The following is a 16,130-nucleotide window of genomic DNA, read 5'->3' as shown; positions in this document are numbered from 1 at the left end:
GACTTTGCCTAGGAATTCACCAATGGGTATGTGCATGCAAACTGTTCCTTCTACCCCCAATATCCTCCTTAATACTTGGCTACTTCAAGTGTGGTCCTACAACTCCGCATCCCAAGGACTGGTCAGAAATGCACAGTCTCTAGCCTGCCCCAGACCTACTGACTCCGAATCTGCACTTTAATAAGATCCCTATGATTGTACTACTACTACATTTTCATAAGGAAAATTACAGTTGGAGAAGCCCTATGTCAAGATCCCACCTCTTCCAGATGCCCTCTTTGACAGAGAGTAGCCCCTACCTCCCAGCATGTCAGGGAGCATGTACCTCCTACAGCGTTCCCAACCTTCTGCTCATCTCATATATTACAGCGTATCTTGCTTATCTGTTTATGTGTCTGTCCTTGGTCCTAGACTTGGGACTCCCATAGGCTGCAGACCATGTGTTCCCTGTGCCATACGATGTACTGCATATGGTTGGAACTTAAAAAATGTCATTTGTCGGGGCACCTGGGTGGCTCAGTCGGTTAAGCGTCTGACTTCGGCTCAGGTCATGATCTCACGGTTCGTGGGTTCGAGCCCCGCATCGGGCTCTGTGCTGACAGCCAGCTCAGAGCCTGGAGCCTGCTTCAGATTCTGTGTCTCCCTCTCTCTCAGACCCTCCCCTGCTCACGCTGTCTCTCTCTCTCTCTCTCTCTCAGAAATAAATAAAACATTAAAAAAATTTTTTAAATGTCATTTCACTTTTTTAAATGACTAAATGTCATTAGTAACTTTTTTTAAATGTTTATTTATTTTTGAGAGGGGGGAGGGGCAGAGAGAGAGGGAGACAGAATCTGAAGCAGGCTCCAGGCTCTGAGCTGTCATCACAGAGCCCGATACAGGGCTCAAATTCACAAGCTATGAGGTCATGACCTGAGCTTAAGTCGGATGTTTAACCAACTGAGCCACCCAGGTGCCCCTCAACCACAAATATTTTAGTATGTATTCATAATTTAAAATGACTTCAAAGATTATTTATATATATATCTCCACCTTGCCAGTATTGTACCTAATAAAATTAACAGTGATTCCTTCATATACGATAATAGTCTGTGTTCAAACTTCCCTATTTCAGAGATGAATTTTCTTTAATTTCTTTAAAATTTTTTTAATAGTTTACTGTCAAGTTGGTTTCCATATAACACCCAGTGCTCATCCCCACAAGTGCCCTCCTCCATGCCCATCACCCCCCTCCCCTCTCCCCCTCCCCCATCAGCCCTCAGTTTGTTCTCACCATTCAAGAGTCTCTCATGGTTTGCCTCCCTCTCTCTCCCCAACTACTTTTCCCCTTCTTCTCCTCCATGGTCCTCTGTTAATTAAGTTCCTCCTAATCCTCCTATATGTGCAAACATATGGTACAGAGATGAATTTTTATAGTTGAGTTTGTAAGTCAGGTGAGTGGTTTGTAGCAAGCAAACAATAGCTCTCAGAGATAAGAAGGCAAATTTCTCATGCTCATTGCTTCTCAAAGCCCAAATCAGCTTTGTGAAGGAAATTATATTTGCTTTTAAATGCCATTTGTAGATTTCTCCCCACCTCAGAACTAGATAACTTTTACAAAACTGTACCAAACTTTTGTAAAGAACCTAGAGGTGAGATAGAAGAAATCCGAAGCCATGCTGAGGCTTACTCAAACGCATCCCTCGAAAGCAAAGAAATCAGTGGGAATTAGAATGGTGAGGAGGATATGGTTTAACAAAAGAGAGATCTGCAAAGAATGATATTAAGCCAAATGGTTTCCCCCTCAACAGCTAAACCAACAGGATTCAGAGTTGTAGAGGATGGGATCTAGAGAGATGGAAACTTTGATAATGGTGAAATTTGCTTTTAGTGATCTCTATTTGTTCTGTCGGCAATAGGAACTTGTGGGTTCTGAGAAGCATACCGGTAGACGTGCTTTGAAGAGCAAATCCAATTACCTCAGAGTCCTTAGCCTTTTAACGGGTAAGTTTTGATCCAGGCTCCTTAGGTCAAGAACACAGTTCACGTTTCTCTTTGCCCCCTGTTTGAATCATACTTCATCTCTGCCTCCCTGCTCTCTTAGCTCCGTCTGTAACATGCTGACGGGCAGAGATTCCGGTCTCCACACAATGGCCTGCCATTCAACCACATTCCGCTTTGTCCCTAAACATCCACTCCCCCAGCTCCCGCTGGGTCTGTTATATTCAGATATGAACTTTCCAGGAATCTAATCATGTCACAGGCCTTTTCCTGTATGACAAGTTCAACACTAATCATGAATAGTGGGCTTCACACAGAGGGTTAGTGTTATTCATGAAAATTATGACTCCACATCCAGAAATAGGGCAAAACTGTCCTAAAATAGGCGGCCTGTATCTCTGTTGAGTCCAGTAGGCAATTACCAAGGTTTCTTGCTTCAAACAGCATAGGAGTCTTTCTCAACGACGTCAATCACACACTCGAAGCCCAGTGTTCTGCCAGGTTCAAGGTCTGAGACTTAGCTAGATGGGGAGCCCTGGCACCCACAGGGTGAATGGAAGGGTTTTCCACAGAACCAGAGCCAGACACTGTCCCCTCCCCCACACCTCCAAACCAGGTACTCCCCAGCTCTCATTCCCAACTTTTGTATGTCTCCCTGCCCAGAGTATTTCAAGGCCAACTTTAAAAGCTTTGAGAGGGCTACCAAAAGGCCATAAGGAAAGGAAATTATACTTAATTTTCCTTTTTTGGAACAGTGAGGCACATCCAGCAAATATTAGGAATTGGAGGGGTACTAGACAGGTTGTTCCATTGTCTGGTGAGTCTCTCTTCTGGAACTTTGTTTCAGTGACCACATGAGTCAGTTCCCGTCGGCCCAAACTATATTTTATAAATGCGAGTTGAGGATTATCTTCCCAAATAAAAGCGGCCAGATTGAAATCCCCTCTTCACCATTCCTGAGAGAATGACATAGGCTGGTACTAAAAGACTATCTTTGTGTAGAACAAATGGACCGAGGAAAATCTGCTTTCCTCTCCCCCTGCCCCTTCCTTCTTTACATAACTAGAGCCAAATGAGATGTTTTTCATTTTAAAAATTTGATTAAGCAGACTGAGCAAAAGCCCATTCTGCTGGTCTTTACTGTTTTCTTGATTTGGGGACTGAATCAAGGCATACTCAGGTTGGAAGGAGAGGGAGGCGAGGGCCTCACTGCCAGGCAGTGGTGCCATTCAGAAGTTTAACTTTTAGAAGTTGGGAGCTGGGGCCCGCGGCGCTGGTTCAGGGGATGCCCCTGCCCTGTGAGGCATCAGAATTCAGACTGCGCGGTGGGCGTGACTGAGAGGTCCCAGGTCCCATGTGAACCTCTGTGTCACTGTACACACACAGCCTCCTGACCTGATGAGTGAGGAAGGTGGCAGGGCCAGGAGTGAGGGTAAATAATATGGAAAAGACAACCTGGGCAGAAAGATTATGAACGAGCTGTCCTTTCCCTCAGCTCTAGTAACTGAGAAGACCTGCTCCCTTGGCTTATTTAAAAGGATATCATGAACGCTAAGTTAGGAAATGCCTTAAAGCGCTATTGTACTTTTGGCTTCTGTACTTTAAGCCTTCCTATAATATTTTCTACCTTGTTTCCAATTCCCTGTCGCATCGCATAGTCCCCGAGGGTCAGTGTATCTTTCTGCCTTTGCACCTTGCATGTAATTAACACTGAATCCAGAAACGAATGAGTAAAGCAGCTAGAAAGGAGGCCTTGGAGTAAAATGCTGAAGAAACTGGTGTCTCAGCAGTAGAGAGTGATGAGGTATGGGCTATCATAAATAACAACAGAACATCCTGATGCTAACATGAGGGAAAGGACTAACACATTGGCTTTGGAGAGTATCAATTAAATATTTACTGAATATCATTTTTCAGGGGAGATAGTGCGTCAAACGCAAACAGGTAATGTCATAACTTAGTTTTTCTGTCTATAAAGGGATTCTTCATTCATTCTAGACAATTTATTCCCAAAAGCATGAGGTAGTTTTTTTTCTCGTTGGCCTGCTACTGAGCTCATGCCATCTCTATCCGTGAACGAATCAGCGTGAGGAAATTTAGTAGAAATTCCGGGGGAGCTGATCCATGAAGGGAATGGGGTCCTGAGGGAACCAGGCATTCTATTTCTGAAGAGCCTCAACAAGAGAAGTGAAAATTCTCAGCCCAGGATGGCATCTCCTTTCGCCCGCTTCATGAGATCCACCTGCCTGAACAACCTGCCCTGTGGCAGCTGCGCCGCACCCCTGCGGCTGGGGGGCGTTGGAGACTCACTCTGGCAGGTGGGAACCTCGCAGTACTTCCAGTAGACTCCGTCCTCGTGCTCCGCCACGTAGCACCAGGGGCTCACGTCTCCATCTGGGTTTCTGTCGGGGAAAGGACACGTGAGTAACGCTTCTGTCGTGTGAGGTCAACGGGCTCATTGCTTTTTCAGTGTTACCAAAAAGGAACGCCTCAGCCTCTGGGTTATTTCTAATTATTGGTTTGTATCTCAATGCTCCCTGTGATGAGGAAGAGTAAAAAGGGGGGCATGTTCGGTAGAACATGTGGCTCTTGATCTGAGGGTCATGAGTTTGAGTCGTAGAGATTACTTTTTTTTTAATGTGTTTTTTTTTTTAATTTCTAAGAGAGAGAGAGAGAGAGAGTGACAGCGTGAGCAGGGGAGGGTCAGAGAGAAGAGGGAGACACAGAATCTGAAGCAGGCTCCAGGATCTGAGCTAGCTGTCAGCACAGAGCTCGATGCGGGACTTGAACCCACAAACCGTGAGATCATGACCTGAGCTGAAGTCAGATGCCTAACCGACTGAGCCACCCAGGTGCCCCCCGAGATTACTTTTAAAAGAAGAAGAAGAGGAGGAGAAGGAGGAGGAGGAGGAGGAGGAGGAGGAGGAGGAGGAGGAGGAGGAAGAGAAAAATGGTAACACTACAAGAACCAACTTATGTACCCTGACATATACTTCAGAGTTTGGGGGCAGAGGGTGGTGTGTGTGGTGAGCAAAGGTGATATATGTTTACACAGATTCATGACAGTGTAACCAGGACAACGGACCACAGATCAAATCATGCCAAGCAGCACTGGCACCTTAAGTGTGAACACAGGGACGCCAGTGGCTGAGAGCACAGGTGCGCTCAATACTGCGGATAAGAATGTGAATGGACCCAAATGGTCAGGATGGCAATTGGGTAATTAGAGACAAAGGCCTCAAAAATATGCAAAGCCCCTTTGCCAGGCAATTTCTCCGTTAGTACTTTATTTTAAGGAAATCTTCACTTACAAAGATGCTCACTGCAGTATTTTAATAATACAAAAAAAGTCAGAAACAACAATTGAGGATTGATTAAATAAATAGGTTATACCCAAATAAGGGAATGCTGAGTGGCGAGTAAAAATGCAGTGAAGAGATGCATTTATTGTATAAAGAGATATCCACATCTTGTTAGCTTTTTTTAAAGGGTAGTTCTAAAAACGATCAGGAACACAGCCCCATAAGCTGAGAAGCTGCCTTCAGGAAAGGATGCACATCAAACCCTTGAAAATATCTTTGGAGAATGGGACTATTGGTAATTTTAATCTCTTTTCTGATTCTCTTTATTTTCTTATTTCTTCTACAATGAGCACTGACTGTGTGATTTGTAAACAAAAGATAAAATTCACATAATACAGACTCCACAGACAAACTTTCACCAGGATCAGGCTAGTCGCCACACGTTTGATGGGAACGGGTCCTCTTCCTACCTCTAGATACTAATTTCTCAGAAAATTCTGAGCAAAGCTAAGCCATCAGACAGAACTTGCAACCCCATGATCCCAGTACCAACTTCTGATACAGCAGTGATATTTTTAAAAGGTTTATTTCACATCTCTAACCGCCCTTGAAGGTCTTTTCAAGTCATGGCTGCCCTGACAATAAGGAGGCCACACTGCTGAAACAGACCCCAAAGTGCAGGGGTTACCAGACACACAGGAAAACTCTGCCTTCTCTCCATTGCTTTCCAGGCTCCCTTTCTTTCAGCTCAGAACACTGGAAACCTGACACTCCGGTTAGGCCGGAAATGGGCATAAAGACCCTGCCGCGGGAGCTTTGGAGCCATCGCTATCGGGCCTGAGAGGGAGAAGTCTATTGTGTGGCCCAGAAGATAAGCCGCCCGAAGCACAAAGGGTCCTTTGATTTTTTGTGCCCAAAGGCAGGTGCCAGCGTCAACGCTGCTCTTCCCGGTCCCTCGGCTTTCCCCTCTAATCCAGAGCCGTCGAGCTCGGAGAAGTGCATTCCCATCACTCGCCATCTCGCAGACGTCTCAACTGCGACGGGTCTGGCACTGGAGCACAAGACAAACATGGTGTCGGATGTCAGCCGAGAAATCAAAGCAGGAGAACTCGTACAAAGCCCTTCTTTAAACAGTATTTCACTGTCATCTTCCTCCCTCTATTCAGTGTCCAGCTTTGATGTACTATTTCGTAAAGACCTTTGAAAACAACTGTTTATTATCAGTGTCAAAAACCATTCTGAAAAGCATCAGGATAGCTTAATATAGAATAAGCACGTTCATCCTGGACTTCACTGCAGTACTAAAACAAAAGGTCTGGACCCTCCGATGTGATGATAATCAACATTTCAGAGCCTCCCTTTTTTCTGAAGTAGAAACTGGTAGTTCAGGTCTGGTACATTCCATCAAATCAAAGGGGAGGCTGCAGCTGGCCAGGGCCAGGAAGAGGGTGGCTCCCTCCGGCTCTCACAATAGATAACTACTGTGCACTTCTGGGAGTGTATGTAGGGCCGGGTGCTAATCTATGACAAAAAACTTTTTTTTCTTTATATAAATTAAACATTTTTGGAAACTTAAAATTTTCTTTAAAGTCAGACTTAAACCCAGGACCTCTTCTGAGAAGATGTGTTGACAGAGAGCAACAGAAAATAGCATAAACCAATAGCCCACTGCCAAGTGACACTTCAGAACGAGAGTATAAGTAACTATGTAAAAACAGCAACAACAAAACCCCAACACAGGTTTCTCTTCCTAAATGGTCTTCCCAACCCAACCCAACCCAACTATTCTATGAATAGAAAAAGCAAGGGAAGGAAATTAGCTAGAAATGGAGTGGGGTTAATTTTTTAAATTATGCAAAAATCTTAATGAATATGTATAACTTTGAAAATAAAATGTAAAAGAATGACTTAAGGAGCATATGCAACTTTAATAATAAAATGCAACAAACAGCAAAATGTGAAGTAACACAAATTGTTACCTCTGGGAGATGGGGCTTGCGGAGGATTTCAGGGGAAAGATGTAAAATAGGGGACTTTATTTAAACAATACGTATCTGTAGTTTTGAGAATTTCGGGGGGGAAGCTTTTAATATTTTCATAATAACAACTAGAAAATAATGCAACAGCAACTGTAGGGGAATGGCCAGTTGGTACAAATTAGAGCAGGGGTGAAGGAAAGAGCTGCAGGCAAAGGCATAACCGGGACAGGCAGGACTTCAAGACGTCCACAAGGGTCCTGGAGTGTTAGCGAAGGTATGTAGGGAGCGCAGAAGGTAGAGTGTAGCCCATGCAATGCGGGTATGAATATGTTGGCTGAGCTGGGTTGACAGTGCCATGGTTGAGATTCCATCATATTGGTAGAAACAGGAACACAGTGTGTGGCTCAAAGGGTTGCTCAGTGATCATTTCTCCAGTCCTAATGGCTCAAGAGGCTGCCTTTGCACCTGTCCCAAAAATAACTAAATTCTACACAGTGCTGAACCATGAGTCACATTAGCAGGATCTTGAGTATAAACAGCTTAAATAAGTTATAACCAAAAGTGCCTTGAATCTTTCTTTGCTCTTGGGGCATCTGAGTGGCTCAGTCGGTTAAGTGTCCAGCTTCAGCTCAGATCATGATCTTGCAGTTCATGAGTTGGAGCCCCATGTCGGGCACTATGCTTTCTTTGCTTTTGTCCCTATGGACCAGTGGTTCTTAACTTGTTTTAGATCACTGATAACTTTGAATTTTTTTTTCAATGTTTTATTTATTTCTGAGAGAGAGAAAGAGACAGCGTGAGCAGGGGAATGTCAGAGAGAGAGGGAGACACAGAAGCTGAAACAGGCTCCAGGCTCTGAGCTGGCTGTCAGCACAGAGCCCGATGCGGGGCTCGAACCCACAAACCCTATGATCATGACCCAAGTGAAAGTCGGATGCTTAACCGACTGAGCCACCCAGGTGCCCTGGATCACTGATAACTTTGACAATCTGATCCAGATTCTGACCCAAGTCATGGATCATCTCTGCAGAAAACTGCAAGTACACATTTGAAGCACCTTGGATCTCAGGCAAAGAGACCCTGCCAGAGTCAGACAGAAGGTTAAGACCAAAGAAACACCTTAGTCTATGGAAAAGAAGGAAACAGCACAGATCTGATGGCTACAGCTGCTCCCAGAGCAAGGCTATCCTGGGCTAGCAGGAGGTGATAATGTACGACAGCTTCCTTTGCTCAGCAGCAGAAGGAGGTTTGGGCCACAGATGGTGCTCTGCCGGACCACCGCATTCACAGCGGCTTAAGAAGTCTGGCTATCTAGGTATTGCCCACTGGTGGTAGGGCCAACTATGAAATCCCTTCCCATGAGACCTGTAAGTAACCAGATGGGCACACACGCACACATGCACATGTGCATATACACATGCAAGGTGTGGGAGGAAGATTTTTAAAAATATTCATTTATTTTTGGGAGAGTGGAAGTGGGGGAGAGAGAGGGGGAGAGAGGATCCTAAGCAGGCTCTGCACTGACAGGCTGATAGCAGCGAGCCCGATGTGGGGCTCAAACTCACAAATCTGTGACATCATGATCTGAGCCAAAGTCAGATGCCCAACTGACTAAGCCACCCAGGTGCCCTGGGAAGAGGATTTCTAAAAGAGTAACAAGAAAGGCCTTCTGAGTTAGCCAAAAGGAAACAGAGAAGCTCTCCATATTTGTGAGCTAGGCTGGAAGGGACTGGAAAAGAAGGCCAAAAAAAAAATTTTTTTAAAGCACTGTGTGGTCCCATCTTACCTGCAATAGTTATGCTCGCCTAGGCCCCCCTCCCCGTTGGGGTATTTCAGAGTGTTGTATGGATGCTGGAAAGTCTCGTTCCAGAACAGGCATGGCTTCCCGCCTTGCAGTGCTGTCCAGTTCTGCGTTCCCCTATAATCTGCACCATTGGCTGTGAAACATTCTAGGAGAAAGAAAAGACAGAGCAAACTAATTTTCTGGCAACATCCACAGTTTCCTCCGTCTCTGGTTGATGTTTTATTTGTTTTGTTTGGACCCAGCTGGAAACGGATAGTGTCTTACTAGATCCTGGACACCGTGAAGTTAACATCGCTGGGGCTGAGTGAATCTGAAATGCAGTCCCCTCCAAATGCTAGGCTAGTCTTGGCACTAACTTGCCTACAGACACTTTACAGATACTTTTCCCCTAAAGTATACAGATCCCAGCTAGGATATAAACAGGGGGCTGAAATGTATTGAAGCCCATGAAGTGAACCAGGAAAGCCCCAAATCTGGGAACAGTTGGTAACAGCCATCACAAGGAATTCTGGGTGCGCGGAGGGGGTCACTGGTCTCGCCAGTGTCTCTGTGTGGTAACTAGAACCAGGTCACCAGCTGTAACTGAGCTCTCCCCTACAGTCTGAAAGGCTGCACTGACACTTGGATTTAATAAGACCATCGGATACAGCAACGCTTTGGAATCCCAATCACACAAGTCTGGGAATGACTCACATTCCCTGGTAATGAAGACCAGTCCTCCCCATGCTGTTTGAGATAGAGATGCAACAGAACAGACAGTCAACAGGAGGGAGTGAGCAGAGGCCAAGTTGGCATTTTTCTCTTACCTCTTTCTAGAATTCCTCCCTACAAGACACAGTGAACATCGTCTCGGGTCCAGTTAATAAAGTGTCAGAATCCTTGCAGGTGCAACAACATGCTTCTAAAATCTGCTCCTCAGACTTTGGGGGGAGGGGAACTGAGGCTGATAGGATTTCCCCCCACATATTGCATGCATTAAATTCACAGAGGTTCACGAGAAAGGCACAGTTTAAAGAGCAATTTTTAAAAATTAACTTAGTTGAAACTGACAGATAGAAGTACTTCAAACACTTCTTGAAGATGTCTCACCAGGAACCTGACGATCTGGGGGAGTTACACTGACATTCTCAGCTCTTTCTTTCCTTCGCCTGGCATGCACTGACCTATAACTTCCGGTATGAAGGGCTCTTAGTGCTGCCTCCTGGTGAAGTGCAAGTGCCTCCTCCAGCCTAAGCACGTGAACAACAGGAGCACATCTACATTCTAGAAGATACTTCTTTTATTTTATTTTTTAAGTGTTTATTTATTTTTTTGAGAGAGAGAGAGAGAGAGAGACAGAGAGAGACAGAGCACGAGTGGGGGAGGGGCGGAAAGAGAGGGAGACACATAGAATCCGAAGCAGACTCCAGGCTCTGAGCTGTCAGCACAGAGCCTGATGTGGGGCTCTGACTCACAGAATGCAAGATCATGACCTGAGCCGAAGTCGGATGCTCAACTGACTGAGCCACCCAGGCGCCCCTAGAAGATACTTACTTTTAATATTTAAAATCTATCCACAGACAGTCTCTCTTCCTGTACCCCTTTCCTCCCACTATCTGGGTCCCGTGTTTTGTCTGGAATAGCACGGTTTTATGCACAATCAATATAACCTGGAATTCCAGGCCATACAGAATGTCATAACAATTTGTCATGTTTGTTGTGACATTTGTATGTTACAGAAAGTGTGACTCATCAGGCAGGGGCTCCTGGGTGACTCAGTCGGTTGCACGTCCAACTTCAGCTCAGGTCATGATCTCACGGTTGTAGGTTCAAGTCCTGTGTCAGGCTTTGCACTGACCGTGCAGAGCCTGCTTCAGATTCTCTGTCTTCCTCTCTCTCTGCCGCACCCCTGCTTGTGCCCTCTCTCTCAAAAATAAATAAACATTAGAAACAACAACAAAAGTTCAAAGGTAATTGAAGGAGGCAGTTCAGTGTAGCATAAAATACACTGAACCAAGAGGCTAAGCCCTGGCTTTTTGTCCTGGTCCTGCTGCTGGCCAGCTGTGCGACCTTGGACGAATCACCGTCATCCACAGCACCGCTAATGCTTACATAGTGTTTTACTGTGTGCCAAGCTCCGCTCTAAGTGCTTTACAAATATCAACTCCCCACCAATGCTGTGGGGAGGCCCCTCAATACCGCATTTCTCAAGATGGGGCAACTGGGGCACTCACCCACCCTCCATAGGGCCTCTACTAGAGCCCCCTCAGACCACCCTTGTTTTCTCTATCCTCCTCCTCACCCCACTCTTCATTTGTCAGCAAATCCTGTTGACTTCCTTAAAATATACACCCTGAAACTGTCCTCTCTTCTCCAGGTGGGGTGCCACCCCTTAGGCCCTCTCACCATCAGAGGACAGCACAGCCTTGCTCAGGACTCACAGCTTCCGCATCTGTATTCCTGCAGTCCATTCTCTGCACAGGTGCTCAAAGTGCCCAGTAAAAAACATGAGCACTGGGAACAAAACCCAAACCCTTCATCCTTGCCTGCAGAGCCTTAGTGATATGGCCCCGGGCCTCCCCTCTCACTGCACCCGAGCTCTTCTCCTTGTCACTTGCTGCGCTCCTGCCACATTGGTCTGCTTTTAATTCTATAAATGTACCAGGCTCTTCCCTGCTCAAAATGTTCTTCCCTTAGCACCTCCCACTGCAGACTAAATGTTACCTCCTCAGAAAACCTGTCCCCGCCACCTCCACTCGGGTTTTCTGCCCTTTGTTTGCTTCACAGCATTTATTAGCACTAGGAATATGTATAATCTGCTACACAGGAAAGAGGGACTCTGTGTGTGTGTGTGTACATGAAACCCTATCCCAACCCCAGGGTTAGAGGGAGACCTGGGAACCTGTATTTCTAAAAAGCTACCTACGTGCTTCTGTTAAGTAATTTGGCTTGGGAACCACTATACTGGATGATTCTAAGAGCATCAGGCCAATCTTTTGCCAATTGCTAGAATTGTAATTGCAATGTGCTGGTACATCTTTTACTCCTACCACAAGTGGTTGAGGAGTGGCCCAGGAGCCAGAAATGCAGGCCAACCATGGGAAGGCTTTAGCAATAGACAGCAACCTGAGCACGGTGGGGTCAGTGTTCCCAGAGGCTCAGATGACTTGATTTGTAAGACAAAAGAATGTGGCAGCCATCCACACCTGTCAGTCCTCATGAATGGGGATGAGGTGGCATCTGAGAGAAGGAATGGCAGAGTTCAGCTTGTTTGCTTCAGTCTATTGCTCCTAGACCTCATCTTATTTTCAGTTACATTAGGGAAACTGAGGCAGTTTACCACATTTTATGATTTTTTCCCCCACAGATTTGCCCAGTGCATATCAATTGTGAGGGGAAAAACACCCCAAGATAAACAAAGGAGCATTCTGGATTAAGGTGACAAGCACATCTTGATTTCATCAGAATATCAGAATGGGTAAGGAAGGAGGATCCCACCTCCCTTAATTTCTACTGCTATGAAACTGACATAAGCTTTGGCTAGATAAGTAAGAAATGGCTTAACCCAATAAAAAATAAAATGTCACATGATATTTATGCATATCACAGCTGTATATGCATTCAGTGAAAGCGAATGAACAATGGTGAGAGCTCATGTCTAGGATATCATTAATCAATCCATTCAACAAATATTTATTTAGTACTTACCATATGAGTGGCACTGCTCACGGCACTGGGGCTATACTGGTGAACAGTCTGCAGTCACAGAGCTTACACACTTACAGGGGAGCCACACTCATGATAAACTAATCAAATCAGAAACTAGTCAGTGAGGGGGGCTGTAAGGAAAACTGGAGGAAGAGGATGGAGACCAAATGGTGGGGGTTCTCTCTTAGAGAGGTTGGGCCAGAAAAGGCCTGGAGTGGAGGAAGCATTTGAGTAGAGCTGTGGTCAAAAGGAGGAAACAAAACCATGTAAACGATGTGGGAAGATCATTACTGGCAGTGGGCACAGCAAATAGAGGACCCCTGCAGGCCCCTGACCTGCCAGGCAGGTTTGGGGAACTGAAAGGCACCTCCTTTAACCTGGATTAGGGTGAGTGGGTGGGAAGTGAAGAGGAGGAAAGCAGGCTGGTGAGGCCAGGACACACAAGGTCTTGAGCCTTCTAGAAATCAGATTTTGGCTTTTGTTCCAAGTGTGAGGGGAAGCCAGTGGAGGGCTCTGAGTAGAGAAATGACATCGTCTGATGTATCTTTTAATGCAACTGTCTAGCTGCTGAGTGGGGGAAGAACTTTGGAGAGGGAGGAACTCAGCTGGGAGATCAGTTAGGTGGTAACAGCAGATAGAAGGGCTGGACCAGGCTGGCAGCCGAAGGTGGTAAGAAGTGGCCAGATTCTGGAGGTACTTTGAAGGCAAAGCCAAAGGTATTTGCTGGGGTTTGAATACAGGGTCTGAGAGAAAGAGGAGTGGGGTATAACCCCAAGGACGTGGGCCTGAATGGAGACGCCATTTTCTACAATGGGGAGGACCCAAGAAGGGCAGATCACCTTGGGTGGAACCTAGGGCTTGGCTGTGGACCAGTTAAGTCTGGGTGGAGATATACAATAAGCAGATGGTTTTCAGTGAGCCTGAAGCTGAGGAAAGAGGCTGAGCGAGGATGGAGCTAGAAATGTGGCAGTAACATGGGCTCTGTGCTGACAGCTCAGAGCCTGGAGCCTGCTTTGCATTCTGTGTCTCCCCCTCTCTCTGCCCTTCCCCCCACTTGTTCTCTGTCTCTCAAAAATAAATAAATGTAAAAAAATTTTATAAACATTATGGAGTGCCTGGGTGGCTCAGTCGGTTAAGCGTCCGACTTCGGCTCAGGTCATGATCTCACGGTCCATGGGTTCGAGCCCCACGTCAGGCTCTGTGCTGACAGCTCAGAGCCTGGAGCCTGCTTCAGATTCTGTGTCTCCCTTTCTCTCTGACCCTTCCCTGCTCATGCTGTCTCTCTCTCTCTCTCTCAGAAATAAATAAAACATTAAAAAAAAAAAAAAAGAAATGTGGCAGTAACGGTACTGATGCGTGGAGGGAACAGGATTACTGTGTGTGAAGACAGAAGACATCTGGGGCTGAGCTGTGGGGCCCTGCAACATTTCAGGCTGGAAAGAGGAGGGCCTGGCACTAGGATGAGTGAGAAAGTGTGGCCTGGGAGGTGGAAGAAAAGAAAGAAAGTGTGTGGGTCTCAGAACTCAAGGAAGAAGGTGTTTTGAGAGGGAAGGAATAACAAACTGTGAACACCAAGGAAACTTCATTTCCTCATCGTCTCTGGCTAGATCCCAATCACCTAACAGAATTCATTTGCTTGACCCTATCTCTCCACCTGAAAACTCCAAATCTTTTGTGGTGGGGATTGAATGGAAATAGCCCTGATGTGAAACATAAGCCTGACAGAAATTTAGTAATACAGCAGAAAACTTCCTCAATAAGGCTGGCATCAAAGCACCCAGAGCATTAATTCCGCCTTTCTAAGTTGTTAATTTCTTATCTTTTTTCCTGTCACCCAAATCCTCCAAAGTATGGCATATGACCTTTATTTTAAAAACTGGAGATGCTAATTTTATTGAACTTTCCTTGAGATAAGTGGAATCACATTAGAATAATCAAATCCTTGGGTGAGAATCTTGAGCAAATGATTTTGTGGAAACTGGCTATTTTCTGTAGGACCTCCTACCTTATGAAGTGGTAGTAAGATCTGCAGGCAAAGACCCCACGTTTGGCTTAGAGCTCAGTGCTCCTTCATTGCTAATTAAAGTGAGCTGGAGCCTTCTCCCATAAAGCTGTTATTGTTTGTTATGCCTAGAATTTTGAAGTGTTGGGCATAAAGAAAAGACCTGATGCCATATATATTCTAAACTTTGATATTTATACCTCAAAATCCATAGGATCTCACATATTCACGTGGCGTGTGTAAAAGTATTTGGAGATTTCAATAATTGAGAGACATGAGCTATAGAAGACGTATAAATACTTCCCCCAAATATTTTCCACATTATAGTTCTCAGTCAGTCTACCTCTTGGGAAATCCTTGAAAGATGAGGACCTGTACCCTAGACAAATACTACACACACAACATTGACAATTCCAGAAGTGCTCATAGAATCCTTGAAGCCCTTCTATGCAGCCCCAAGTTCCAGTAACTCTAAGGACTCCCTAAATAAGTGATATCTACAGAATATACACACTCACACACAGAAATTTATAGGCTCAAATATTTAATTTCAAGGGTTATGAAATAGTTTAAATCAAATACCGTTCTGCACAGAAACTTTTTAGCAACAATGTGGTATTGTATGGAAAGTACACATTAGAGTCTGGAGCCAGACCCCGGCCTGTGGTTTACAAGCTACAGGCACTTAGCTAAACACTTTGAGCCTCAATTTCCTCACTTGTAAAATGGGGGTTTAGGGCTCAGGGCAACTGGAAGAATTGGAGAATGTACAAGTAAAACGCCTAGCACACAGAAGGTACCCAATAAATTATTACAACATAATTATAAAGTTTTTTTAAATAATCAAATTTTATTATAAGTTTGAGACCACCATGATCATATATTTTATTCTGGTCCAAAAAAAAAAATATATATCCATAGGGATACCTGGGTGGCTCAGTTGATTAAGCATCTGACTCATGGCTCAGGTCTTCATTTATTTATTTATTTATTTATTTATTTATTTATTTATTTATTTATTTATTTAAGAGAGAGAGTGTGGGTGGGTGGAGGAGAGAGGCAGAAGGGGAGAGAGAGAGAATTTTAAGCAGGCTAGGATGTGACCCTGGGATCATGTCCTTAGCCAAAATCAAGAGTCTGACGCTCAACCAGCTGAGCCACCCAGGGACCCTGAGCTCAGGTCCTGATCTCTCAGTTTAAGTTCAAGCCCTGCACACCCTCCTGCACTGTTGGTGGGAATGTAAACTGGTACAGCCCCTCTGGAAAACAGTGTGGAGGTTCCTCAGGAAACTAACAATAGAACTCCCTTATGACCCAGCAATAGCACTGCTAGGAATTTACCCAAGGGATACAGAAATGCTGAGGCATAGGAGCAC

At 45.2% G+C, this 16,130-nt stretch overlaps 1 protein-coding gene across 2 annotated transcripts in view; it reads right to left on the bottom strand.

Moving 5' to 3' along the window:
- Window positions 1–16,130, bottom strand: part of KREMEN1 (kringle containing transmembrane protein 1) — a 68,593-nt gene that overhangs the window by 37,366 nt on the left and 15,097 nt on the right. For both annotated transcript variants that reach the window (XM_039225677.1, XM_039225684.1), the window contains exons 2-3: window positions 9,048–9,210; window positions 4,291–4,382 (exon numbers count right to left, since the gene is read on the bottom strand). In XM_039225677.1, the coding sequence (XP_039081608.1) occupies window positions 4,291–4,382; window positions 9,048–9,210 (255 nt within the window). The remainder of the gene's footprint in view (window positions 1–4,290; window positions 4,383–9,047; window positions 9,211–16,130) is intronic.

This window comes from Hyaena hyaena, unplaced genomic scaffold (genome assembly GCF_003009895.1).
Source record: "Hyaena hyaena isolate Hyena2069 unplaced genomic scaffold, ASM300989v1 scaffold_19, whole genome shotgun sequence".
Classification (NCBI taxonomy): domain Eukaryota; kingdom Metazoa; phylum Chordata; class Mammalia; order Carnivora; family Hyaenidae; genus Hyaena; species Hyaena hyaena.
The sequence above is the reverse complement of the archived record's forward strand: the minus strand, read 5'-3'. Positions and strand labels throughout refer to the sequence as shown.